The sequence below is a fragment of the Rhineura floridana genome, chromosome 2 (assembly GCF_030035675.1).
Source record: "Rhineura floridana isolate rRhiFlo1 chromosome 2, rRhiFlo1.hap2, whole genome shotgun sequence".
Taxonomy (NCBI): Eukaryota; Metazoa; Chordata; class Lepidosauria; order Squamata; family Rhineuridae; genus Rhineura; species Rhineura floridana.
In genome coordinates this window covers 110183341-110210500 of record NC_084481.1, presented here as the reverse complement: position 1 = coordinate 110210500, position 27160 = coordinate 110183341, and the positions used below count along the sequence as shown (strand labels likewise).

The window sequence follows — 27160 nt, the reverse complement described above, 5'->3', positions numbered from 1 at the left end:
CACCCTAAGGGGAACCTCAAGACCGTAACCCAGGAAGAAGCCCCAACCTGGGTACCTTGAGAATTGGGGGATCCCCAGTAGAACTAACCCCCCACTCCAGACTCTCCTTGAGTGTCACTGGGATCCCAAAAGAAGACACAGCAACAAGCTCAAGCCTCAACCAGAAGGCACAGGGCTTACCTGGAAACAAAAGGCAGCCCATCTCAGAGTCCTACTTAGCAGGAAGATCATTACCCTAAATTTGGCCAGTGTGCCCTAAAAGGCAAGGCAAAACCCTCAGTTGCTGCCTGGAATCCACTGATGCAACAATCAGCCTCTGGCTTATATCCATAGTGACTGTCTGAACAGTGTCCTGGTTGTTCAGCAGTCTGGCCTCCTGGTCCTCAAACCTCAATGAACCCTGCTGATGTACAGTTCCTTTATCCATCAGTGCTCTGGCCTCAAGATTTCTCTTGATGAAACTTACTGGCTTAGTGGCACTGCCCCTACTCTGCTGCCTAGCTGGAAAACTATGAATGGGACAGAAGTATCCATTTCATCTGAGAAATGGCTGCCATCCTTGATTTTGCTCTGTGCTCCGGGAGAACCAACATGATGCCCTACAGATGTTGTTGGAATACAACTCCCACCAGCCCCAGCTCATTTTTATTTATTTATTATTACGTTTTTATCCTGCCTTCACTCCAAGGAGCTCAAGGTGGCATACAAGCATGGCTCTTCCTATTTTAGCCTTAAAAAAACACAAACTATAAGGTAGGTTAGGCTGAGAGACAGTGACTGACCCAAGGTCACCCAGTGAGCTTGATGGCCTAGTAGGGGTTTGAATCCTGGTGCCCCATGTCCCGGTCTGACACACTAACCACTACACCACACTGGATCATTGATAGGAGCTGTAATCCAAAAACATCTGGAGGGTGCCATATTGACTATTCTGATATAGACCTTGGGATTATAATTCATATGATTGCCACAAGTCTAAGGCTGCAATGCAATACATGTCTACTCAGAAGTAAGCTCCATTTGATTCAATGGGACTTACTCCCAGGTAAGTGTGTATTGGATTGCAGCCTCAGTGAATGTAATGAGCTCTATTTCAAAGGAGGGTTGACGTTTTGGATAGAAAGCAGACTGTCATGTTCAGCACAAACAGGATGGGGCATACATTAGTGCTCCCTGTTCCTGCACTATTCCCTTTGGGACACAATTCAGGTGTTAACTTTGACCTATAAAACCGAACATCATCTCTTTCCAGCATTCCCCAAAGGCCACCTCCTCCTCTATGCCTCATAATGACTCCCAAGATTGACTGAGAGCATCCCCTTAACAATACCAGTTATGGACCACCAGATTCAAATAGCAAGGGGGGGCAGGGAGATATTCTCAATGGCTGCACCGTGATTGTAGAACTCCCTTCCCCTGGAAACTCTCAGAAGTCCAGGTCAAGACATTTTTTGGAAGAACTGTCCTATGTGTCTGGGCTTTCTTTTTCTTTTTTTCCTCTTTTTTGAAGGAATGTCATTATTGAGCTAGTATCTCAGTTTTTATGGGGGGTTTGTTTATTTTAAATTTACTGAATTTTAATCTGCTTTACTATTTTTTATATGTTTTTAATTTTAAAAAATTAAGTCATGGTGGTCTCTCCATGTAACCCGCATGTAAAAAATGATAATAAAAATTATTCTAAAGGTAGGAGAGTGAAACATAAAAAAGAAATAAAAAGGAGAAGGTACCCTGAGCTCAAGCGGTTGTTGTATTCAACTAAGTCTTATTCAGAGTAGACCAACAGAAATTAATTAACCTAAGTTAATAATGTCCATTAACATCTGAGTAGGATAGCACCGAATACCACCCAAGCTAAGGATTCAAAGGAAGAGCTTGCATGGTATCCCGAAAGGGTAAGAGGTGAGTAGAAAAAATGGCCTTGAAAAACACTGCAGAAGTAACTGACATCTCTCTTATGAAAGTTTTTTTCTCTAAGAAATAGGTAGATATCACAAGATGTACTAGAGAGAATACAAAATCTTATACAATATTATAGACAGACAATGACAATCATTCCAAATTTTATTTTATATAATCCTATGGATTTAAACAGAATTATCTCTCTGTTGCTTAAGGCTGCAATCCTATACCCACTTAACTGGGAGTAAGCCCCAATGAACTCAGTGGGTCTTACTTCTAAGTACACATCTACAGGATTGCACTGTAAACATGCTTTCAGAAAGGCTTATATTCCATCTCAATCCTCTAGGATGCACACCTCAACATGGTAAGGGGGTTTGAGAGTGTCAAAGAAGCTGAGAGTAATGTCGTCGGGAGTCTAGACCAAGAGGTTAGATTCCTAGCAGGGTCACCCAAGGAAGGCAATAGTAAACCACCTCTGAATACCTCTTACCATGAAAACCCTATGAACAGAGTATCCAAAATGCAATACGAGATAGTGCTGGAAGATGAGACCCCCAGGTCAGATGGCACTCAGTGAGCTACTGGGGAAGAACAACGGACAAGTACGAGTAGCACTGTGACTAATGACACCACTAAGTCAAAGCTGAAAGGGAGCCCAGAGGCTGATGCGCACAGATGTGAAAGCAGAGTCCGGAGTTGTATGATGTACACAATAGGAACATGGAATGTGAGAAGCATGAGACAGGGAAAGTTAGAAATTGTCAAGCAAGAAATGGAACACATCAACATTACAATATTTGGCGTGAGTGAATTAAAATGTACGGGAATGGGACATTTTCAGTCAGGCAACTACAAAATATTTTATGCAGGAAATGAGAAACTAAGAAGAAACGGGATTGTTTTAATAGTGAGAAGTGATGTAGCAAAAAGCGAAGAAGGCCCACTTCTCTGCCTCCACTGCATCCTCAAGTGGCCATCCAGTGGAGCTTTTCCTTACTGTCAGGGGTCTGTTGACATCAACTCCAGGAAATGGAGTTTTAGAGCCTTTGGAGGCCCACTGTGAATTGTTTGCAAGGCACTTTGAGAGTAAAGTTGCTCGCCTCCGTAGCACTCTTGATGCTACAGTAGTCTCCAATGAGGTGTCCACCAGTGCAACATCTGCTGAACTTCTTGGGAACGATTTCAGTTGATGTGGCCTGATGACGTAGACAAGGTGCTTGCGATGATGCGGCCAGCAAAATGTCCTCTCGATCCTTGCCCTTCTTGGCTTATTAAACCTTGCTGAGGGGGTTTGACCGAGTGAATCCAGGGTGTGGTCAACGCATCATTGTGGGAGGGAGGTTCCAGCCACCCTGAAAGAGGCAGTAATTCAACCACTCCTGAAAAAGCCCACCCTGGACCCATTGGTCTGCAACAATTACCAACCGGTTGCAAATACCCCCTTCTTAGGGAAGGTGATTGAAAGGGTTGTGGTATGGCAATTGCAAGTACTCTTGGATGAAACAGATTATCTTGACCTATTCCAGTCTGGGTTCAGGCCTGGTTATGGGGATGAATCGGCCTTGGTCACCCTGATGGATGACCTTTATTGGGAGAAGGACAAGGGGAGTGTGATACTTGGCTCTACCAGCAAGGAGGGACAAGTTCTCCCAAATTCATGGCTGGGGAGTCACAGTCAGCGGTGATTGACTGTGGTGAACTGGTGGACTGTGGTGGACTGGAGGGAATTCTCCCTACCAGCTAAGTTTAGCCTCACCTGCCCAAAGTAGTTCCAATCTGGTTAATTGGATGAAATTGGCTGAAGTTTAATATTTGTTATATTTAATTAAATATAACATTATTCCATGTCTGTGTCATGAGTCGTCTTTGGTGTGGTGGCAAAAGGAGACAGAAACACAGTGAGAACCCTAAATGCAATAATACAGCGACTAGTACATAGGGACAAAGAGAACTATTACAATAGTTATTGTATAGAAATAGAAGAGGACAACAAAAAAGGTAAAACAAGAGCCCTGTTCCAAAAGATTAGAGAGATTAAAGGGAAATTGAAACCAAGAGTAGGGATGTTGAATAATCAACAGGGGAACACACTGACTGACCGAGATGAAATAAAAGGAAGATGGAAGCAATACACTGAAGAACTCTGTCAAAGAGATGCAAGAATGAAAGATTCATTCACAGAGGAATGGTATGATGAAGAACCAGAAATTTTAGAATGTGAGATGAAAGCTGCTCTTAAAATACTTGGAAGAAACAAATCATCAGGAACAGATGGCATACCAATCAAGTTGCTACAAGTTACTGAGACTGAATCTGTCCAAAGTTTGACCAAAAATTGTCAACAAATATGGAAAACTAAACAATGGCCCACAGACTGGAAGTGTTCAATATATATCCCAATTCCAAAGAATGCCGTTCCTGTAAGGGGCGTGATTTGCCTCCACCCTAATTATGGAAGACGCGGGAAGGTTCTCGAAATTACGCTAGGGTGCCACGTGAGATCGCTTATCCAATCTAAAGGGGCGTTGGAGCAGCAGATATAAAGCTGCTCCTTCCCCCATGCGCTTGCCTTTTTGCCTCGCGGCACTTACTGCTGGTTCGCGCTTGCAGGGGCTCTTTCAGCGTTCCGTTGGTGATCGTTTCCTTGCTAAATACCTCGTTTACCTTTCTCTGCTCTTTCCTCCCTTTCCCGTTGCTCTTTATCATTCTCTGTTGTTGTTTTGAGCCCCGACGATCAGCTGGGCTGCGGGCCTCCGCCCACGTGCCTGCCGGCTTCTCGCCGGCTCGCCGGCCGTTTTCCCTTGTATTGCCTGCGCTTTACAGCGTTTGTTGCTCATGAAAAGCACAGCTTGTTTTTTACTTACGGTGTTTGTGGGTGGTGACGTTCCTGGTTGTTATATTCCCTTGGTTATATATATAAAATTTGATTCCGTTTGTTCTGCCCCCCCCCTTCTTCCGGTTTGTTTTTAAATTGTTAAAGTTGCTTGTGTTTGGGTGCTTTGTTAGTTAGTTTCAGTGATCTTTGGTTCTTAGATAAATATATATTTCAATTGCTTATATATATATATTTATTTATTTGCTATTGTATTATATTCAGTTATAATTTGAAGGCAGTTTTGGTATATTAATACCCTTTAATTCATAGCTCCAACCACCCTTTTTGTTTCCCTTCCCTTATTTTTCCTTTAATCCCCCCCTTTTTCATTTTCTGGGCTTTTAAAGTGGTGTGTTGATCCTCTGGATTTCTTGTGCAGTTACTTAATTATATTTATAGCATAATATTGCATAAATTCATAATTATAGCTTAGGTAATTTATTCTTAAGGTATATTGTTAGTTAAAACTCATTTGAAAGTTGTTGTTTGTTCATTTTATTGAGTTTAATAAATACCCTTTATCAAACACCCCCCCATTTCCCTTCCCCTTAAATCCTCCACCCCCCCTTAATTCCAGTTTATAATACTTACCTGAAAATAAAAATAAATAAATAATAATTAATACGTGTAATAATAATAGTAGGTTAAGTTAATTGGTGGATTGTAGTTATATTGCACTGTACGTGCACTGTTTAAAAAAATAAGAGTTGGTAAATTCATAATTAGGTCACACTTGCATTTGGTAAGTTGTATAATTGTTGTTATTTGGTCTTTACAAATATGCCACCCAAGAAAGCTCAGCAGAAAAAAGGGGTGCATGTTGTGAAGCAGACTACAAAGCGCCCGCCAATTCAGCAGGACACGTCTTCTGATGATGATGAGGATTTGGGGACCATCCGTGCGTTGGTAGCTAGAGTTGAGGCACTGGAAAAGGAACGCAGGCAGCCGCTGGACGCTGATGCGGGTACAAGTACCGCTCCAGCAAGATTGGTGTTCTTGAAGCTGCAGTAACCATTGAAGAGCCCTTAGCTGCTGGGTCGCCGGCTGCTTTGCCTGCGGTTCCAGATACCATCTCTTCTCCTGCGGTTCTAGTCATACCTGCTGTTGGGCCTCTTCAAGCGCCACTGCCGTTTTCGCCACCGGCGGCCACGGCTCTGCCTGCGGGAGCTTCGGGGTTTGTCGCACCCCCAGTGGTTGCCTCTCCGGCTGCTTATGCACTTGAGCAAATCGCACAGTCACAAGCTCTTCACACACAGGTTCAGGATTCTATTGCTCCTCCTCGTGACACTCCAATGGCGGCTTCTCAGTTCTCTAGTAATACTACTCACCCGTTAGTGTTTATGGGTGGTGTGTTGGTTCCGCAGCAACCCCAATTACCTTGGCCGACGGCTGCCGTGACTCCTTGGCAGCCGCCTGTGGCTTCTTCTGCGCAATCTCCTGTGTATTTGCCTCTCCCACAGGGAGTTTATCCACATGGTGATAACTCCCTTCCCCTGGGTGACCATTTACTGTTAGCTACAAAAGAAAAAATTTGGCGTGGGGAATATATTGACCTGTTCACTCTTTTGTTTCGTGAAAATGAGATGAAGCCCAAGGAAGGTCAGGAACTTAAGGAGCGTGAGGCGGCCGTGAAAAGGAAGGTCGATTGCGTGTGGCCTAATTGGTTGAGAGCCTATACTATCTATATGGGCGTTATGACTCAGGCTTACCCATCTAGAGCTTTGTCCATGATTAAATATCAGGACATTGTTCATCGGGCCTTCCGTGAGTTTTCTGGAACCGCTTGGTTGCGTTATGATGCAAATTTTAGGCAGAGAGCGGCGTTGGACCCCACCCTCCGTTGGGATATCGAGCACACGGGCCTGTGGCTCCGCTCTATGACTCCCGCCAGGCCCACTTTAGGAGACAGAGCTGATAGTGGACATAAATTAGCGCGTGCGCAAACTTCCGCCTTTGGCTCAGGCCAAGGCGGGCGGTGGGTTCAATCCCAGCATGTCTGCTGGACATTTAACAGTACAGGCCGTTGCCTCCGACGGCCATGTAAGTTCAGACACGTCTGTGGTTCATGTGGGGGCAACCACCCCAGCTCATCGTGCCAGCGAGCGCGTACAGTTCAACAGGGTACAGGGGAACAGCAACAGCCCAAACGAGGGTCTGGCAACAGCGGCAGTACATCGCAAGGCCAGTAGCCCGATCAAGTTAATTCCTTTGGAAGGGTGGTTGAAGTTTTACCCCAATAGGCAAGCTGCTAGTTTTTTGCTTCATGGTTTCAAGGAAGGCTTCCGTATTCCATTTGAGGGTCCCAGGATAGCTACCTCCTCATCAAATCAGCCCTCTATTAGCAACATGGCTTTGGTGGTGTTAGCAAAAATTAATAAGGAAATAATTGCTGACCGGATATCTGGCCCTTTCTCTTTTCCACCCTTAAAAAATTTGAGGATATCTCCTATAGGTATTATTCCCAAGAAGCAGCCTGGGGAATATCGTTTAATCCATAATTTGTCATTCCCAAAAGGCGCCTCTGTTTATGATGGGATTTCTCAATCCTACACATCAGTTAGATATACGTCTTTTGATGAGGCAGTGAGAGTAGTTCGCAAAGCCGGTAGGGGCGCTTTAATGGCTAAGTGCGACATAAAATCCGCTTTTCGCCTCCTACCTGTTCACCCCGAGGATGTGGATTTGCTTGGTTTTAAATTTCGGGGTCAGTTTTATGTAGATAGGGCTATGCAATGGGTTGTTCCGTGTCATGTGCTGCTTTTGAAGCATTCAGCACATTTCTTGAATGGGCATTGAGGAGGAAAGCCTCTTCATCCTTCTCTGCTCATTATCTGGATGATTTTTTGTTTATTGGGCCAGCTGGGTCTTCACATTGCCTCCATCTGATGCAATCCTTTGCAGCTTTAACGAAAGAATTGGGGGTTCCTTTAGCTCCAGAAAAGTCTGAGGGTCCTACTACTTCTTTAACTTTTTTAGGGATCCAGTTGGATACTGTGGCTCAGTCTTCGAGTTTGCCACAAGAAATGTTGATTGCCCTTCGGCAACGGCTTTGCGTGGTTCTAGGATTAAAAAAGATTACATTGGCTCAGTTGCAGGAAATTATGGGTCATTTAGTATTTGCATCAAATGTTATTTCACCTGGTCGTGCATTCCTCAGGCGTCTTTGTGACGCCATGAAGGGTGTTCGATCTCGCTGCCACTTTGTCAGAATTACTGCTGGGATGAGAGCTGATTTAAATATGTGGCTTCAGTTTTTGATGGAATTTAACGGCCTCTCTTTCTGGCGGGAGGAATTATTATTGGAAGCTGAATTACAGGTGCATTCAGATGCTGTGGGAGGCCTCAGCTTCGGGGTAATTTTTAGATCCCAGTGGTGCGTTGCAAGATGGCCTGCCACGTGGCAGGTATCCCGGATCACTTCTGATTTGACATTTTTGGAATTTTTTCCAATACTTGTAGCGGTTTATATCTGGCCGCTAGTATTTCAAAATCATACAGTGCGTTTCTGGTGTGACAATTTGTCCACAGTTAGCGTTATCAATGCTCAGACTTCCAAGTCGCCTCGCGTTATGCGCTTGGTGCGAGCCTTTGTCTTGCAATGCTTGCGTTTCAATATTTTATTCGTAGCCAGGCATGTTCCAGGTTTACAGAATTGCGTTGCTGATGCTCTTTCCCGCTTACAGATGGCGCGCTTTCGGGAGCTTGCACCTGGAGCGGAACTGGATCCAGTCCCAGTCCCACCGTTCCTGTGGAACCTTGGCAATTAGAAGTCGGGGCCGCTATTGCAGCCGCCCTTGCTCCCAGTACTCAAAAAGCATATGAGCGTTCTTTTGCGAAGTTCCAGCATTTTTGCACCATTTCTGCATTGCCTATGGCGTGGCCTATTCCTGTTTCGCACTTATTGCAGTTTATGATATATTTAAAAGGGCACAACAATTCTGTTTCCACTATCGCTGGGCACCTTTCAGCGCTGGCCTTTATTTCTAAGGCGCGGGGACTGCCGGATCATTCTGTAGATTTTAGGGTCAGAAAGGTCCTTGAGGGTTGGTCGCGTTCCGCTCCCAGGCCCGCTGACCGGAGGAGGCCAATCATGCCCGATGTCCTCCTCCAGATCCTGGCATTGTTTCATTGTTTATGCTCATCTCAGTATGAGTCGCACCTGTTCGCCACAGTAACTCTGACGATGTTCTATGGTGCTTTTCGCCCTAGCGAAGTATTGGTCCCCTCTAAGCGCGATGTTGCCTACAGAGCCTTATGCTTTAGCGATTGCACGCTAGGTGCCGATATAGTAAGGTTTTCCCTACGAGTCTCTAAGACTGATCTGAAGGGCCGTGGCAGTATTGTGTCTTTGAGCACTTGCCGGGTCCCTGAATTATGCCCTGTGTCTGCAATGCGGCAATTCTTGTCTATACGGCCAGTGGGCCAGCGTTATCTGTTCATACATGCGGATGGTTCTGCCCTGACTCAATTTCAATTCTGGGCCGTTGTTCGGCAGGCCTTGTTGGCCAGTGGTCGCGTTGCGTGAGTCTATGGGCTGCATTCATTTCGGATTGATGCGGCTACGGCCGCGGCCCTCGGGGGCATGAGCGTTAGCGATATCCAAGCGATTGGAAGGTGGCGTTCGGATGCATTTAAGTCTTATGTCAGGTTTTAATTATGATGCATTGTGTTTTTGTTTCCATTAGGTTTGTTGAGCCTCCCAGTTCCTGTGAAGATCGTTCTGTGTGGCCATTCAATCTTGTTTTGGGCGCACCGGCGTGCCTCTTCGTCAATACCTGGAACACAGCTGCAGCTCTCGGCCATAGCTACAGTTCGATGGGAAGCCCGTAGGGGCATGCTATGGGATGCGCTGTTGCCATCAGTTTGCCGACTTATGTCTTCAGCGGATCGGCCTCATGTATTGTTGATTCATTTGGGGGAAAATGACTTGGTGCAGCGTCCAGGGATGGACCTGCTTCGTAAGGTCACTCATGATCTCATGTGGCTTATTTGTTCATTTCCCACCCTCCTATTGGTGTGGTCGGATATGCTAGCTAGGAGGGTGTGGAGGGGTGCTTTTCATCCTAACAGGATTGATAGATCCCGGAAATGGGTGAATAGGAAAGTCAGGGCTCTGGTCTTATCTCTTGGTGGGGCATATATTCCTCATGATAGGATCAGGTTCTATGCCCCACATTTGTTTCGTGATGATGGGGTTCATCTTTCAGAACAAGGGTGTGATTTCTTTTTAGAGGATCTGATGTTGGGATTAAGGGGTTTGTTAATTTCTTTGGGCTGAGGGGACCAAGCTTCAGCTGATCCCCTCTTGTGGCATAGAATTCGGGCAGGTGAGGTATTAGAGGGTTGAATTGAGGTGATTAAGGCATTCTGAAAAAGGGGCACTTCCTAGGGAACCATCACGGCTTCATGTCGGGTGGGGATCTGGGTAGTGTCTTGGTGGGACCAGCTTGCGCATCATGGTGAACGCCTGTACGGCGGGGCCATGGTGTGGAGGTTGGAACCACATAACTGGCTCTAAGAGCAAGGAGGGAGGAATTCACCCATGTCCTTGTCTCTGGAGTTACAGACTCAGAAGAATTGATGTGTTTTGAAGGTGAGGGTGTAATCCCTCATAGGTTTAGCCTCACCTGCCCGAAGTATTTTGATATGAATAATTGGCTGTATTTTAATTGAGTTAGGATGTTATATTTAATAAATATAACATTATTCCAGTCTGGTGTCATGTGTCTTCCTTGGTGTGGGGGCAAAGGGAATCCCAGGGAATGCAGTAATTATTGAACTATTGCCTTAGTATCCCATGCAAGTAAAATAATGCTCAAGATTCTACAACAAAGGCTCTTACCGTATATGGAGTGAGAAATGCCAGATTTCTGAGCTGGATTTAGAACAGGAAGAGGTACCAGAAATCATATTGCAAACATACATTGGATAATGGAACGGACCAAGGAATTTCAGAAGGAAATCAACCCGTGCTTTATAGATTATAGCAAAGCCTTTGATTGTGTAGATCATGAAAAACTATGGAATGCTTTAAAAGAAATGGGGGTGCCACAGCATCTGATTGTCCTGATGCGTAACATATACTCTTGACAAGAGGCTACTGTAAGGACAGAATATGGAGAAACCGATTGGTTCCCAGTCGGAAAGGGTATGAGATGTATTTTATCACCCTGTTTGTTTAATCTATATACAGAACATATCATATGGCAAGTGAGACGACCAAAATGAAGGAGGTGTGAAAATTAGAGGGAGAAATATCAATAATTTAAGATATGCAGACAATATCATACTACTAGCAGAAACCAGTAACGATTTGAAACGAATGCTGTTGAAAGTTAAAGGGGAAAGCACAAAAGCAAGACTACAGCTAAAAGTCAAGAAGACTAAAGTAATGACAACAGAAGATTTATGTAACTTTAAAGTTGACAATGAGGACATTGAACTTGACAAGGATTATCAATACCTTGGCATAGTCCTTAACCAAAATGGAGACAACAGTCAAGAAATTAGGAGAAGTCTAGGACTGGGGAGGGCAGCTATAAGAGAACTAGAAAAGGTTCTCAAATGCAAAGATGTATCACTGAACACTAAAGTCAGGATCATTCAGACCATGGTATTCTGGATCTCTTTGTATGTATTCTCTATCTCTATGTATGGCTGTTGGAGATCACTGATTCATAGGGTCACCATAAGTCGTAATCGACTTGAAGGCACAACAACAACAACAACAATGTATGGATGTGAAAGTTAGACAGTGAAAAAGTGGGTAAAATCAACTCATTTGAAATGTGTTGTTGGAGGAGAACTTTGCAGATACCATGGACCGAGAAAAGACAAATAATTCAATATTAGAACAAATTAAACCAGAACTATCATTAAAAGCTAAAATGATGAAACTGAGGTTATCATACTTTGGACACATAATGAGAAGACATGATTCACTAGAAAAGACAAAAATGCTGGGAAAAACAGAAGGGAGTAGTTAAAGAGGAAGACCAAACAAGAGATGGATTGATTCCATAAAGGAAGCCACAGACCTGAACTTACAAGATCTGAACAGGGTGGTTCACGACAGATGCTATTGGAGGTTACTGATTCATAGGGTCGCCATAAGTCGTAATCGACTTGAAGGCACATAACAACAACAACATTCTACAGGGGATTTCTATAGCCCTATCAGCTCAATTCTAAGTTAGAACCCTAGCGGACACATAGATATAGCTCAGTTCAAACAAGTCCCTTGATTTAGGACTTTGCTGAATTGAGGCATTGCTGCAAATCAGCATAGCTGCAAATCAGCATAGCTCCATCATCTAGCACACATGGCAATTTTTTTTAATGTCATATAAGTAGGGGATGATAGCCAATACAGATGTTGAGAGAGTTAAAAGTTAGGCAACCCCCTGATTCCATTATGTTCTGTTGGCTTATGGTCCTCAGTGAACTGCTTCCTGCATATTATGGGTAAAAGGACTTTATATATAAAAAATACAAAAAATGAGTAAGCAAAAGGCCCTAAAATATATTGTCAGCTTGACAATATATACATATATATATGTATTTTTTATATATATCTTAAGTCCTTTTACACTGACAGTTATGTCCTTAGGATAAAGATTGTGCTAGCAAGTGATGCCAGGGTTCCACTTTAGTCATGCTTTTATGTCTAGTTGTTCCAGAATGTATATGGCAACAGACATTTGAACTGTTGTACCAAAATCTGCCCTCCAGTTTAATGTTTTCTTACTCTGTGAAAGAGGCTTTTATTTTTCTGCCCCATTTACAGAGCACTTGAGAATGTTTAGAATTTTTAAATTTTTTTTTTAGAATTTCAGTGGGTATAAGATTTTGAGCTTACTTCATTATTACAAGGTGTCAGAGGTTTGAGTGTGTGCTTGTGCTTTCTTTCCAGTAAATCTTTCTCCAGTACTCTGCAGCCTCCCTGGCTGCCTCTGCTTCCTAATCTGAAAAAGCCCCATGAGCAGGATTCACCTCATGACGTCTTTAGGGCTTTAGTTAAAGCATGGGTACCTGGGAAGGCTGCTAGAGTGAGATGATTTGTGGAATGAAAGAAAGGACACTCACAAACACCCCTTGGCCAGCTCAAAAGTAAGGTAAATGCAATGAAAACACTGCACCCAACCAATTACAATTTCACTGGAACTGTCTATCTCCTTTGATAATCTCAAAATTAATTTCAAATACAATTTCTTTTCTCAATAATTCCCCAGGCATTTTGCTCCTAATTGGTGCTCATCTTTTAATTGGTTGCGTAGGATGTGTCATTTTTATGTTATTGCTGGATGAGCACTTTTGAGTTAATAATGTATTTGGTTGTGTTTATGTTTTGTTTTCTGTTTACCTCTGATGTATTTCAAATGTTATTTTAGATGCTTTTGTAAGTCACTTTGATAAAAAACAATTTGTAGTAAGTGACAAATGTATATACATTTATTATTATTATTATTATTATTATTATTATTGATGGAAAATGATAAAAAGGATCTTCAGCACAGCACTAATTTGAATACACATCAAAAGCAAAGTAGTGTAAATTGAAGACACTCAAATGTCTATTGCCAGGTATATTTGGAAGTGCATCAAACTGACATTAGCAGTTCCTGCTCCAGCAAATTATGTGTGTGCAGAGGCCTGCTTAGCTGTCCTGTAAGTGATTAGGACAGAACTATAGTATGGTGATCTCAGAACATGCAAAGAAAATGGTACAAGGGAGGTTAAAAAGATATTAGCCATATCTGGGCAATCCATTGAAATGATTACAATCACATGGAGTGGGAGAGAGGTGCTGCACGCACAGGCCTCCAGGCTGCTGTCATGTCTCAATCAGCCCATGTTGTCCAAACAGTGGGAGTAATGCCTGTAGAGGGAAGACTGTTCCATGCACAGAGGCTCCCTCCCACAAAATTTGGGTTCTAACTCATGGAGGGAGCCTATGCACATAGAGCAGACTACAAACATGCTCATCAACATGTGGACAGCAGGGTGGGGGACTGACAGAGTTGTGATGGTAGGACCAGTAGATGTGGCTCTGCTCTCCTGCTCCATATAATTCTAATTAAGGCTACCAGAAGCAGACTAAAAAATGTTTTGGATGGAGGTGCCTGTTTAATGTTTGTAAAGTATAAAATACATGCATAATTTGGATGGTTATCAGTTTTTATCCTTAAATTCATGTACTGCTATACAGAATGTTAAAAAGCAGATGGAGTTATGCTGCTTTACATGAGAAGGAGCTATGGGCTTATCCATTTAATTTCTGTGAATTTATCTAGGCTTTTCCACACACAAAAATGATGCACATTACCTAGACATGTCAAGGTATAATATCCAGTCCTCAGAACTGTTAAATGAATTAGATTCATTAAAAGATGCAGCAACAGAACGGAAGTACATTTATGTAACATTTTATTGATGGGGCCAATAAGTGTTCTTCTGCAATCAAGACATCTTGTTCTTAGTGCAAAAGAATACAAAACTCCAGAGTGGCCACAGAACATAAAGGCTCTAACGGCTGAAATAAAAACACAGTTCATTATTTTTTACAACTTATGTTTACTGCAGGGTGCCATCCAATTGAACTCATTAATTCAGCAATTATAGTGGAAAGGGGGAAAAGGGTCTCAGGCCTTGTGATGCATCCAAACTGCCTACTATGACTTTTACTATGGTTTTACTTTCACCCAGTAGTTCTTCAAGAGAGTGAGGTGCAGAAAAAGGCAGCACATCCATACAGGATCTCACACAGAAATGAGAACAATGGGGGGAGGGGAGAGAGAGAAGATGGTGGTTAAAAAAAGAGAAGAAAGGAACTCAAGATGCCATTTAAAAATATCTGAATGGCATGGTGTACTTTATTTTCCACTATTTTCCCTATGCTTCAGTCTACCCAATTGCTGGAAAGGTGACATATTTTATACTGTTTTATGCTTTCTCCTAAACTGCTCTCTGAGTCTTTCCCACTGTTTTTCTTCAGCCCCCTCCATCACTCTTTATTGCCCTGATTGCTGTTGCATCACTGTTATATTACTCAATATTAATTACACAAAATTAAATGGGAAAATTTGGGGGATGTGGCCTTGGGAAGCCACAAAAAATGTTTTGTATCTTGGCATCACAGCAAAGGACCCATAAGAGCAGTCATTTAAAAATACAAAACTCTTGGAATACTGGATGACTGTGGTCTTGCCACTCCGATCCTAAATGTATTCCCTGACCTAATATTACCTCTGAAGTATGAACTGCTTTGACAACTTGCTGGTGACATGCTATAATCTGGGTGATATGAATTCATTTGTTAGGAATATTGGGTACAGTAGGGCCCCGCTTATACGGCGGGTTAGGGACCAGGCCCCCGCCGTAAAGTGGAAATCGCCGTAAAGTGGAACCCCATTGACTATAATGGGGCCATCACGCAAAAATGATGCAAAAACATTGCAAAATGTCACAAAAGAGCAAAAATCGGCTTTAAAATGGAAAACGAAAGCCGTCGCATTAGCGGAACACCGGGAAGCGAAGTGCTGGTAAGTGGGGCCCTACTGTACAGAACATCCTGTCCCACTCTGATTCTACTGTCAAACACAGGAAACAAAATTGTGCTGATATTAATAGCATTATAGGGAGTTACTTACTCTGGGGAAGATTCTGGAGTTAAATTGGACATCTCCTCTGGCGTCGGTACTATATATATATATGCAGACACAGACAAACAGCGAGAGGGAGGCAAAAAAAAGGAAATGCTGATTAAGTAACATCTCCTTTTTCTACTTCAAAGGCAATAAAATAAATGTGGGATCAAAGTTCATCCTGCATATATCTTAAGCACTTCATGATTGTTTTAATACCTAATGGTTTATCTTATTTCTAAGTTCACACTGATCCTATATCCAAATCTACTCTGACTTGAGTATTTATACACTGAGATCTCATAGTTAGGACTGGACTCAGACTGAATGTATTCACCCTTATAATTATGCTGCAAGTTACTTTCCGCATGCATTGATTCCATCTATCTAGATGCTTGAGCCGCACTTACTAATGGTAGTATCAAAATAGTTATGACAATTCTATAACATACAGAAAGCTAAAATTAGGTATATTGCACCCCTAGTTACAACCACCTGATTACTTGAAAAGTCTGGAAATTGAATATTATTACCCCTTTTCCTTGAAACAGAGAACATGGATTCTGCCTTGTACTAGCAGACGAAACTCCATCACACAAGAAGCAAAAATTAAAACAAGATGGAATGCTGACCTGTGGGAATTCCCCATTTCCATAGTTAAAGCAGCCTCAGATTAGGAAAGGCAGGATTTCCAACAACAGATAGGAATGCATTTTTCCCTCCTAAATACCTTAAACAATAATTGTGCCTTGCGTAACCTTTATTGACATGAATCCTCACATAGCTCTCTTAATGCAAGAAAGCAAAATTGGGGCATTGGCACATCAGTCTAGTGGAGACAGCACCTTACAGAGAACTCAGATCATCTGTGTCTTTGTCACTTGCTCTGACATGAAAGGAAGCTGGACAAAAGGCTTGAAAATACTTTGTGTTGTCCATGGATCTATATTAATATCATTTTGCCATATTAATTAAATGGTACAAATATAAAAATTAAAAATGATTCAGCAAAATTGGTTGTTGAAAAGGGTGACTAACTGTTTCGGAGATGAAACTTTTCAGTTAATGCTCTGTTGTGATGAACATGCAATAACTTCCATTCATTATCCTTTGTGCACAGAATTCTGTACAATATTGGCCTATCATGTGGTTCCCTGTAATGAATACTGGGGAGGAAGCTGCCAATGACACCAATTGATACGTGCTGCACAGGGCAAAGTTGTAACACTAATTGTGCAAAAACTCACTAAATGTGTAAGAGGGTATAAATACAGTCCACCTAGTGCTATATTCCACATCCCTCACTTCCTCCATGGGACTGATCAATTCTTTAATAAATCCTCTGACCCTTAGGGACCACACAGCATCTTTGTTAATTCACTTGTCTGTATCTGTAGTTCTGTTTCCATGAAGTGTGAACATAAGAGGCTTGGTTGGGAGCCTCTAACCCTAGATAAAGAACAGACATCAAGACTCCCTGTACATTCCCACACTTGTATATTAGCCCAAAGGAACAATGTTGCATAGAAAGACGGATTGTCAACACTGCATCCTGCTATATTCATCTGTAACCACAGTAGCAACCCCTCCACTCTGTGTCTTGGATCCTGCAACTTGGCTGGGTGTTGCTTTGTTACATAGGTTTGTGTTCAAATAACTCCTATTCAGAGTAGAGCCACTGAAATTAACAAACCTGTTAGTCATATCTATTAACTTCAATGGGTCTACTCTGAGTAGGACTAAAATTATATACTACCTATAACAACCAAACCAAGACACAGTGCAGGCTGCAGGTCTGGGCCTATGCAGAAACATCCTTAGAAGAAAAAAGTAAAGCAAAACAAAAGGGAACAGCAGTAAACAGAGCATATATTAAGAGCAGGGGCGGTGAACTTTGGCACTCCAGATGTTGCTGAACCACAACTCCCATCATCCCTGCCCATGGGCCATGCTTGCTGGGGATGATGGGAGCTGTAGTTCAGCAACATCTGGAGTGCCAAAGGTTCGCCACCCCTGCATTAGAGTGTAGCAAGCATGTCCCCTCCATAAATTCATGTCCTAACAGCCATTCTGAATCCTTCATGAACCCTAGTTATACCATGAGCAAATTATAAGTGTTCTAAAAGTGCAGTGACTGCTTTTATCTTGTTTACATGTGGTAATACAATACAAAGGTGGCTTTTGAAGACCTATGCCATGAAAGGGGTGGAAATCATGCCACGAAATAACTAGATGCAACCCATTGTTTTCTCTGTCTTTTCCTATCTTCCTAAAAGCCATGTTTCAAGTAAATCTGAAGGCATTTTTAAAAACAGAAATGTGTTCAGAACAGACAAAAAGGAATTTAACTGGAAGCAGATATTATCATCCTATGTCCACATACAGGGTACCTCTGATTTGGAGAAGCTTGGACCTGTGGACTATAATGGTCTCTGCAGGTATTATACACAGTGGCTCTATTTGCACATAAAACTAAGCCATATTTTGTTTTAACTGTGATTTGTTCGGCAAACCACAAGTCATCTCACAGAAGAGCAAACAAGCCATTTCTAATTTCTCCAAAGCTTGATTTATTTTCCAACTGCTCTTGCCTCATGCCCTGTAGCCACACAAATCATAGTTAAGCAAGGCTCCTGGCTTTGGATATCACACCAAACCATAGTTAAAACAATTGAAATCCAACAACAAACCATGGTTTCCCATCATTGTTTGCCAGATAAACAAACCACAGTTAGTCTGCTAGGAAGTGTTTGGATGCTCAAAAAGCCACACTGTGGCTAAACAGATCATGGCTTAGTGACATGTGTGAACAAGGTCAGTGTATTGCTCAGATAGAAACAACAGGAAAACCAGCAGGCCAGAACTGAAGTGTAAGTATCAAAGCCATGAGCAGAAGGTACAGAATGGAGAGAACAGAACATGTAGCGATACTTGTAATCTTACAATAAAAACAGCACTTCTGACTTATATTATTGTTCAGATAGCATATTAGGAGCTAAAGATGCATGATTAAACACCTGTTTTCTAATTAAGTTCTATCTGAGATGAAGTCTAAAGTACAGCAGGGCCCCGCTTTTCGGTGGCCCACTAATACAGCGGTTTTCAACTAGAGTAAGGCCCCACCCATACGGTGCTTGTTCCGCTTTTACAGTGTTTTTTGGGTGTCGGGCACCATTTTATTGACGGAGGTCCGCTTTTAGGTGGGGGTCTGGAACGTAACCCGCTGTATGAGTGGGGCCCTACTGTACAACTTTTACATAATGCAGTTATGAAGCTGTACTCCCTAAAGTCAACAGTGCCTTGAAGCCAGTGCACCTTGGCAACAAAGTCACAACACTACAAAGTGGGAGTTGTAATCCTGACAAAAGTCTGCATTAAGGTTAGTTCTTGCTTCTCAGCAGGCTCTATCTTCCATTAAGCATCACAAAAAGTAGTATGGGTTACAAAAGCCTAACTAGTTTTTCCTACTATGCAGAGTTAAAGTTGATTTTTCAGGTCAAGGTCAGAAACAAAGTGGGGGATTAAGTTCATATGGCAACTGAAGCACACTGGAAGAACTGCATGGTGTTCATGCAGCAACATAGTCAAGCCGTGACACAGAAACGTTCACATTTCCTTCCATACTCTCTGTCTTTGCCATCTGCTAACCAACTGCTCTTTGCACTAGTATGTACTTCTGCCTGCCACCCTTAAAATTGCCATGTCTTGAGAACAGATGTACCTTGCAATTTCCTGCGATGGAAGCGAGGAGATCCCAGGAAGCTGTTCTTGATCGAGTTGAGCCGTGTTCTCCAGGGCATTCCTCCAATGCTGGGGCTGGATGGTGGCGTAGGGTTGGGTGTGCCTGCTGGGCTCTCCTTTGGCGTGTGGACAGGTGTCCCCTTGGGGGTAGGGAGGGGACTGCCCCTTGGAGAGGGGTGAGGGGTGACCTGTATGATGGGGATAGATTTGGTGCTTGGGTCAGTACTAGAAGGGAGCAATCTCACAGGAGACATAGGATTGGCCTGCACCATAGGAACAGCCAGCTGCGGGCTAAACCCAGGAGCAGATGGATGGCCCTGAGTGTTCTGTGCAGGAGCATTTGGGGGAGGAGGGACTGTAGAGGGGAGGGGATTGGATTTGGTTGACTGGAGTGGTTTTTCAGCCAATCTGCTCTTGGATGGCAAAGTCTGTGTCTTTGGATTGGGTTGAAGTGCTGGTTTTGGTTGGAGAACATGTCCGGGCCTGGAAGCATTCCTACAAGCATCAGAGTCCAGGGAGACTTGGGGGCGGGGGGTGAAAGGGAGGTCAGGAGTCTGAGGGGGGATGAAAAATTTTCTGATAGGCTACAAGATACACACAGAGAGAGTATCCATGCATTTCAAGAAAAGCAAAGCACATACACACACACACACAGAGTGGGTGAACAGAGAAATAAAGCCCATTTGAGTAGCAGTTGTGTGCCACATCACAAGGAGGTAAGAGTCATGGAGGTGAGGATGAAGGAGGTGAGGGTTGGGGATTTGCAAAGAAACAAAAAACAAACACAAACAAAAAAACACAAAAAAACATGCAGTTAGCTGGGAACACAGCATAGTTAACAACAGCAGCAGTGGCGGTAGTGAAAACAACAGTTTTGTCACAAGCTTCATCATATTAACCAACCATGTATCAGCAAAGAAAAACCACAGAGCAAAAAGTAACATGAAGGAAAACAAAGTAAAAAAACTAAACGGGTGGCCAAGGGGGGGAAAGCCGCAAGAGAGAGAGAAAGAGAGAAAAGGCCATACCCCTGAGCTGTTCTAGCTGTATCACAGAGAGAGAAGAACGAGGCTGAAGGGAGGTGAGGAAGGGGAAGGAAGCACCATTCAAGCCACAGTGGAAACTGACATGGAAGCATGTAGGCTGAGTTTGCCCTCTCCCAACTCAAAATGTCTACCACAATCAAACACAGCAAGGAAATGCAGATCAAAATAACACGTGTGCAGCAGATAATGATAGAGGCACACAAATTGCTACATACATCAGCTCTCCTCCCTCACCTCAGTCCAAGTCCCACCAGTGTCAATAACATGGAGGGGGGGAGGAGCTATATCACTTCCTCCTCCTTCCTCCCCTGGCTTTCCAACCAAAGGGACTCAGTTTTCTCTTGCAGGCTTTAGCATATGAAATCATAGGAGATCATGGAACTATGGCCAGTTTGGACTTGAAATTTTTAGATATTGTGGAATTACAGCCAGTTTAGAACTTAAATAGTAAATCCCAAGAACAACCAAAGCAGGCTTGCTTTGTAAATTCCCCAATCACATCTAAACCTTCCATCATCCAATAGTCAGATACATTTAAAACAACAACATTCTTTGCTCAGTTTTTATAACTCTGGGACTGATTACTATGATGATGCAACAAAGTATCATAAAAAAATCTTCGAAGCACACAATTCATAAATAGCCATAAATAGAAAAAGGGATTATGTGCTTTTTAAAAAAACAACAAAAACTGAAACAGCATGTGCTAGTTATAAGAACAGTCCAAGAAACATTTTAAAATAGGAATCAAATACACTCAGGGAACAAAATACTTCAAAATGAATACTATTAGAATAAAAGTAATCTTAAAAAAAATAGAAACATCTTCCTCTCATAGATTTAACAATAGCTTGGCAAAATCATAGCAATAAAACTATATTTCATGTTCATTTGTGAAAGAGTGCAAGCTCATTAGAAGAATTTTTAAAAAGTATAATAATATATATTTTTGCAAGCAACTTTAATTTGTTGTGATTGTGACTTATGGCGACCCTATGAATCTTTTTGGATATATTCATAGGGTTTTCATGGTAAGAGGTATTCAGAGGTGATTTATCATTCATTGCCTTCCTCTAAGCCTATGGCACCTGGTATTCCCAGGTGGTCTCCCATCCAAGTACTAACCAGGCCTGACCCTGCTTAGCTTCTGAGATCAATCGGGCTTATTCAGGGTAGTTGGCTGTAGGCCAAGTAACTTATATAAGAAGTGATAATTGCATGAAATTGTATTGCATTCTTGTTTTATAATTATATATCATACCAGGACAATACTAATAACTGCAGTGCATAAAGAAGAGCAGAAATAGTGTAAATGGTTTCCTGCCATTCTTGCAACTAAGGGCCAAAACATGCATGATACTAAAGTGCTAAAAAAATTGTTATTAGACACAGTGTGGGGGCCCAAAGGGAAGCAGCCTGTAAGGGTTTGCCTTCTGGGGCTAACAGCCACCATGGGAGGTGAGTTTCATCATGACTGTCGCAGAGGAGGAAAGGGTTAACTCCTTCCTTGCCACACATCACAATCCCATCAAAAAAAGTCTCCCTCGCAGACACTTAAGAAAAATGAGGACTACCACCACCTATTGTTCTTCAGATGGTGCACCTCTTCTTCTTGCCCTTGACTTACTTGCAAAGGTGCCTCTTTTCTTTCTGGCACAGCACCACTCCTAGAAGGTACAAGCATGCAGGAAACAGGAAGGACTATTTCCTGTTTCCTACATACTAAGACCTTCTATCCATGGCCCTTTGCAGAGGGAGAAGAGGAGCTTTTGCAAGCAGGTTTGTTGCTTTCCTCTTAGTCCACCGCTGCAACGGGCAAGAGAGGAAACACTGTCTCTTGCTCTCCAGGGAACATTCAGGTTTTTTACTCTCCTGGGCTTCAGGGCAAGAGACAGTGTTTCCTCTCCTTCTCACTGCAGCTGAGAGACGAAACTGTACCTGAGGGGATTGGGGAGAGGGAGGTGCACGTGTGTGGATGAGAGAGAAAAAGTGTGCTGTGTGCCTACATGTGTGTGTGTGTCTGTGCGTGCATAACTCTGTTTGATGGGGGGAAGTGTGTGTGTGTGTACATGCACACTTGTGCCTATATGTGTGGTCAGTATGCATGTATGGCTGGGTGTGTGCTCCATGCATTCTGTATGTATGGTGAGCGTGCATGTGTGGTATGTATGCATGTGTGGTGTGTATGTCGTGCACATGCATACATAAGTGTGCACTGGTCACACCCACCACTGGTGCCCTTGGAGGGGTGACTGTTAATGCTATCCTTGAGCAAAAAAGTTTAGCTACCCCTGACTTAAAAAGTATATTTGGACAAGCTACTGCTTGTTAAGAAAAAGAAACTATGCAAGCTTTGGCTTGCTCAAGGACTAACAAAAAAGGGCCCGTTCAAGCGGAATACCCTGCTCTCTCAGACTGCACAGTTTCTTACTTCTGTTGCATGATGTCTTTCTACTCCTCAAATCCAAGTGACTTAAATTTCCACACTGGAACATCCTAATCCAACTCTGTATTATTCTTATGCTGACTAGAGTTCATTGTTTTTCCAACTCTGTTTAGCTATGTTATTCAGTCCCAAAGTAGCTCTAGCTTTTATGGTGCAATGCCTCACCATGGGCTTGCAATGGCAATGGTTTTCTCATCATACGATAAACTCACTAACAGGATTATATATATTGCCATCAAGTTAGGCCATAATGATTCTTTAGATGGCAACAATGCTAGAACCACAGACAGGCCCCCAGGAGGACCCATGCCAACGATCACAAACTGCAAAGTGGATTTTACAGACAATATCTCCCTGCCCCATAACCCTGGCTAACAAAACCATCCCACAAACCACAGAAATAAATATTAGGTATCACTAAGCTCATATGAGAGGACAGGGCTGGCACCAGGGAGCAGCCAGGTTGGGCGCAGGCAAAGAGCCCCTGAATGGCCCCTTCTTAGGGTGGGTGGGTAGCGCTCCCTTCTGCAATATGTGGAAGTGTCAGTTCCTGACCTGCCATGGATTGCAGAGAGGGAGCTCCCAGGCACCCTCCCTACTACCACACAGGCCCACGATACCTGCCTGCAGGCCCCACCCACCTCTCCCTTGAAATAAATGCTGGCCGCACTGTGGGTGCAAGCCTGCCATCAACCAAGATGGTGGCCAAGGTTTCCCTAAGAGGCTGATGCCCCTGCCACCATCTTGGTTGATGGCAGGTATGCACGGGTGTAGATGGCGGTGGAGGCATCAGCCCCTTAGGGAAGCCTTGGCCACCATCTTGGTTGATAGCAGGCATGCGCACACAGAACGGGCATTATTCACTTCAAGGGAAAGGTAGGTAGGTGTGGTGTGAGTGTGGGTTCTGGTGCCCAGGGCAGGCTGGTGCCCAAGGGCCATGGCATGCCTGGCACTGGCCCTGTGAGAGAATACTTGTAATTATGATCAAAATTAATCCCACTTACCCTGGGACTGCTGAGTGGGCTGGTCGAGAGACCAGAAGAAGCTCCACTGATTGAGCGAGACCTGAGTAAACACAACAGGAAGACAAAGCCCTGAGAAACGCATGTCAAAAGATCATACAGTACCAGCCACCAACCACATTGAACCTCCACATGAAGTTCCTGCTCACATTTCTGCCAAGAAACTTCATGTACAGCTGGCATTTGTTTTCAAAGAGTATATTTTCATGAAGCAACCCATCCTTTTCTTTCTCAGTCTCTTTTTATGAGAATATAGGTTGTTCTGTGGACATCTGAAAATGCCTCCCTTATAAGATTCCCCCCCCCAATGATATCACTGTAAAGGACCTTTGATCTCTATTGTAAAATTAGGAAAAAACAGAAAGGGGTATGTTTTGCAATGAAGGGAGTACACGGACATTGTTTGTAGGGTGGCAAGCCAACAAGTTACCTCTATTAATTACTTATCTTCCTGTTTGTTGAAGACAACATCCATTTGAAATCAAATACATATTTTATGATCTTCCTTTTAAGGAACCACAGCACCTTTTTTTCACTGGCTAGCAAGATATATCAGATGAAATCATCGGCCCCTATGTTAACAGCCAAGACTTCTTTCTAAAGGCTCAACCCCATCACAATCCATCAAAATTGTTATGGATAGATAAGTGGCTCAGGAACAGCATAGAGTTCATATGGGCAAATAAATAAACTAAGGAGCTCTGTGTCAACCCCAAGAGCTCCTTATTAATCCTAGTTACTAATGCTAACACACATGACCAAGGATTTTTTGATTTCTCAGATTGTGTCAGTAATTTCCGAGAGAAACCTATACTGACTATATACATTGTACATTAAAAATTTCTCTCCCCTTTCATTCCCACATCAACACCATTGATTCACTGCGCAAATCAAAGGCACGTTTAATAGTTCCACATGTGAAAAATATTAAAGAAATTGCCAGATTCTGTTGGCATTCTTGAGAGTTTGGGCTTGACCTCTCTCACCCCTACTGTAACCGTGATCTTTTAAAAAAGGAAAAGACAACAATGGAAGCAAACCCAGGCAACAAATAATGTACAGTATGTCAGTTCCTTAATCCTAAATCTGTTTGTCAGCATACTGTCACCTTACCAAAAGAAAAAAAAACTTAACTTTTGCTTTCAGAAAAACAAAATTACAAATATGTTGATGCCAGCAATATTTTGTTCATACAACTAGATCCATGAATATGCTGTTTCATACATGTATAAGGGAAGATATATAATGGACATATACAGTATGATACACATTGGTATACCTCATCAAAAGAAAAATCTCTGCATATGCTTCTCCAGCTCAGTAATTCAATACAGAAATGCAGTTATAAATATATGTTTCCAAAGTGGGTCTACCACATGTGGATGCAGGGAAAAGGGATAAAGGAGAGAGTGGTAGGAAGTACCTGTGGTGAGAGCGCCGCAGAGGGCGGCCAGGCTTTGGGTGCGGCCCAGCGGCGGCGAGAAAACATAGCGGAGAGCGGCCGGGCGTAGAGGGGCCGCGGAGAGCTTTGGCCTGGAGGTGGTGAGAGCGCCGCGGAGGGCGGCCAGGCTGTGGGCGCAACCTGGCGGCGGCGAGAGAGCGCCACGGAAAGCAGTTGGGCGTGGAGGGGCTGTAGCGAGCACTGGCCCGGTGGTGGCTAGAGAGCGACTGGAGTGTGGGCGCGACCCGGTAGCGGCGAAAGAACCCCGCGGTGAGCGGCCAGAGACTGGGTGTGGCCTGCCTTTTTTGCCTCGGCGTGGAACGACGGCGGCGAGAGAACGCCGCGGAGAACAACTGGAGTTGGATGCTGCCTGTCCCTTGGAGCTTGTACACAGAGGAGAGGAGGAGACAGTACTGTCGCTATGGTTGCTCTGGCTGCTCCAGAAGAACAGGACTGTGAGGGGAGGAGGACAACGAAGCATTTTAATACCTTTACGTTGATTTGTTTGGGGGTGGGGGATTTTGCTCGAGTCCCAGGCGGGAGGGGGACATGAGCATATCGGAGAGGGCTCCTGTGGGGAGGGTGGGGGTCCATGATATTGAGAGGCTAGGCGGCAGATGCTGGAGGGGTGTGAGGGGCAGGCCAGGCCAGTTTCGGGGAACAAGGGATGGATGCATAATATCCATCCCCTGTTCTGGGCCTGCTCACCACCAGAAGACAACTGGGGGATGTACGACTCCATCCAACCTTTGGCTGCTGTTGTGTAACGCTAGGTCTGTGGTACAGAAAACATCGCTCATCCACGACATGATCGTGGATGAGAATGCAGACCTAATGTGTATTACGGAAACCTGGCTGGATGAGGCCTCAGCTCCTGTGCTTGAGGCCATGTGTCCAGCCGGTTTCCAGTATGCGCAGCAGCCGAGGATTGGTAGGCGGGGAGTGGGAGTGGCAGTCATCTACCGGAGGTCCTTGAGTTTTGCCAGACTCCCTCTCCATGAGACCAAGTTTGTTGACTGCATGTACTGGAGGTTGGGCCCTAAGGGCAATCTAGGGATTCTGCTTGTGTACCGCCCACCCCTCTGCACGGCTGCCTCCCTGACCGAGGTGCTCGAGGTTGTCTCGGGCGTGCGGGTTCTCTCCCCCAACCTTTTGGTTTTGGGGGACTTTAACCTGCATGCCAAGGCAGCTCTCATAGGAGCTCCTCGGGATTTCATGGAAACCATGACTTCCTGGGAACTGCACCTTAGTAATTTTGGGCCCACCCATGTAGCCGGTCATGCTCTTGACCTTGTGTTTGTCTCGGGAGGGGGAGAAAGTGCTCTGAAAATGGAGGCTGTTTCTTCGAACTCCGTGTCATGGTCAGATCACTATCTGGTGAACATGGACCTCTCATTGCCGCACACCCTCCGCAGGGGAAAGGGACCTATTAGGATGGTCCGTCCCAGACGCCTGATGGAGCCAAAGGGATTCCTGAATGCGCTGGGAGATCTGGAACCGTCAGAAGGTCGCCCGGTCGAAACCCTGGTGACAGAGTGGAATAGGGAGATCACCAGGGCAATAGACCAGGTGGCTCCGAAACGTCCTCTGCCCCTGAATAGAACTCAGATTGCGCCCTGGTATACACCACGATTACGGGGTCTTAGGCAGGAGGTGAGATGACTAGAGCGCCGGTGGCGGAAATCTCGGTCCGAAGACGATCGGACACTGGTTAGAGCAGCAATAGCTGCCTATCAAGTGGCAACAAAGGCAACAAAGAGGGATTTCTTTGCTGCCTCTATTGCATCTGCAGAGTGTTGTCCCAGGAGGTTGTTCCAAGTGGTCCGAAGCCTGGTCGGTCCGGTTGCGCAGGAACCCTTGGGACATTCTAAAGCCTCCTGTGACTCATTTGCCAAACACTTTGCTGATAAAATCGAGCGCCTGAAGAACACGATTCCGTACACCGTGGATACAGGAAGTGGGCCAGAGTCGGCCAGTTGCATCCCGGTCCGGTGGGATCGGTTTCAGCCTCTTCCCTCTGAGGAAGTGGACAAGGTGCTCT

The 27160-nt window shown here is 44.0% G+C and overlaps 1 protein-coding gene and 1 pseudogene across 16 annotated transcripts in view; both read right to left on the bottom strand.

Annotated features, from left to right (window-relative positions):
• The window catches only part of BRSK2 (BR serine/threonine kinase 2), a 708663-nt gene that overhangs the window by 48043 nt on the left and 633460 nt on the right, over window positions 1–27160 (bottom strand). For all 16 annotated transcript variants that reach the window (XR_009760589.1, XM_061610115.1, XM_061610101.1 and 13 more), the window contains 3 exons: window positions 23661–23721; window positions 19145–19352; window positions 15430–15478 (listed from right to left, as the gene is read on the bottom strand). Coding sequence is in view for 15 of the 16 variants with exons in the window: in XM_061610115.1 (XP_061466099.1) it covers window positions 15430–15478; window positions 19145–19352; window positions 23661–23721 (318 nt within the window). In the remaining variant the exon portion in view is untranslated. The remainder of the gene's footprint in view (window positions 1–15429; window positions 15479–19144; window positions 19353–23660; window positions 23722–27160) is intronic.
• LOC133378584 (5S ribosomal RNA) lies at window positions 21287–21398 on the bottom strand (annotated as a pseudogene).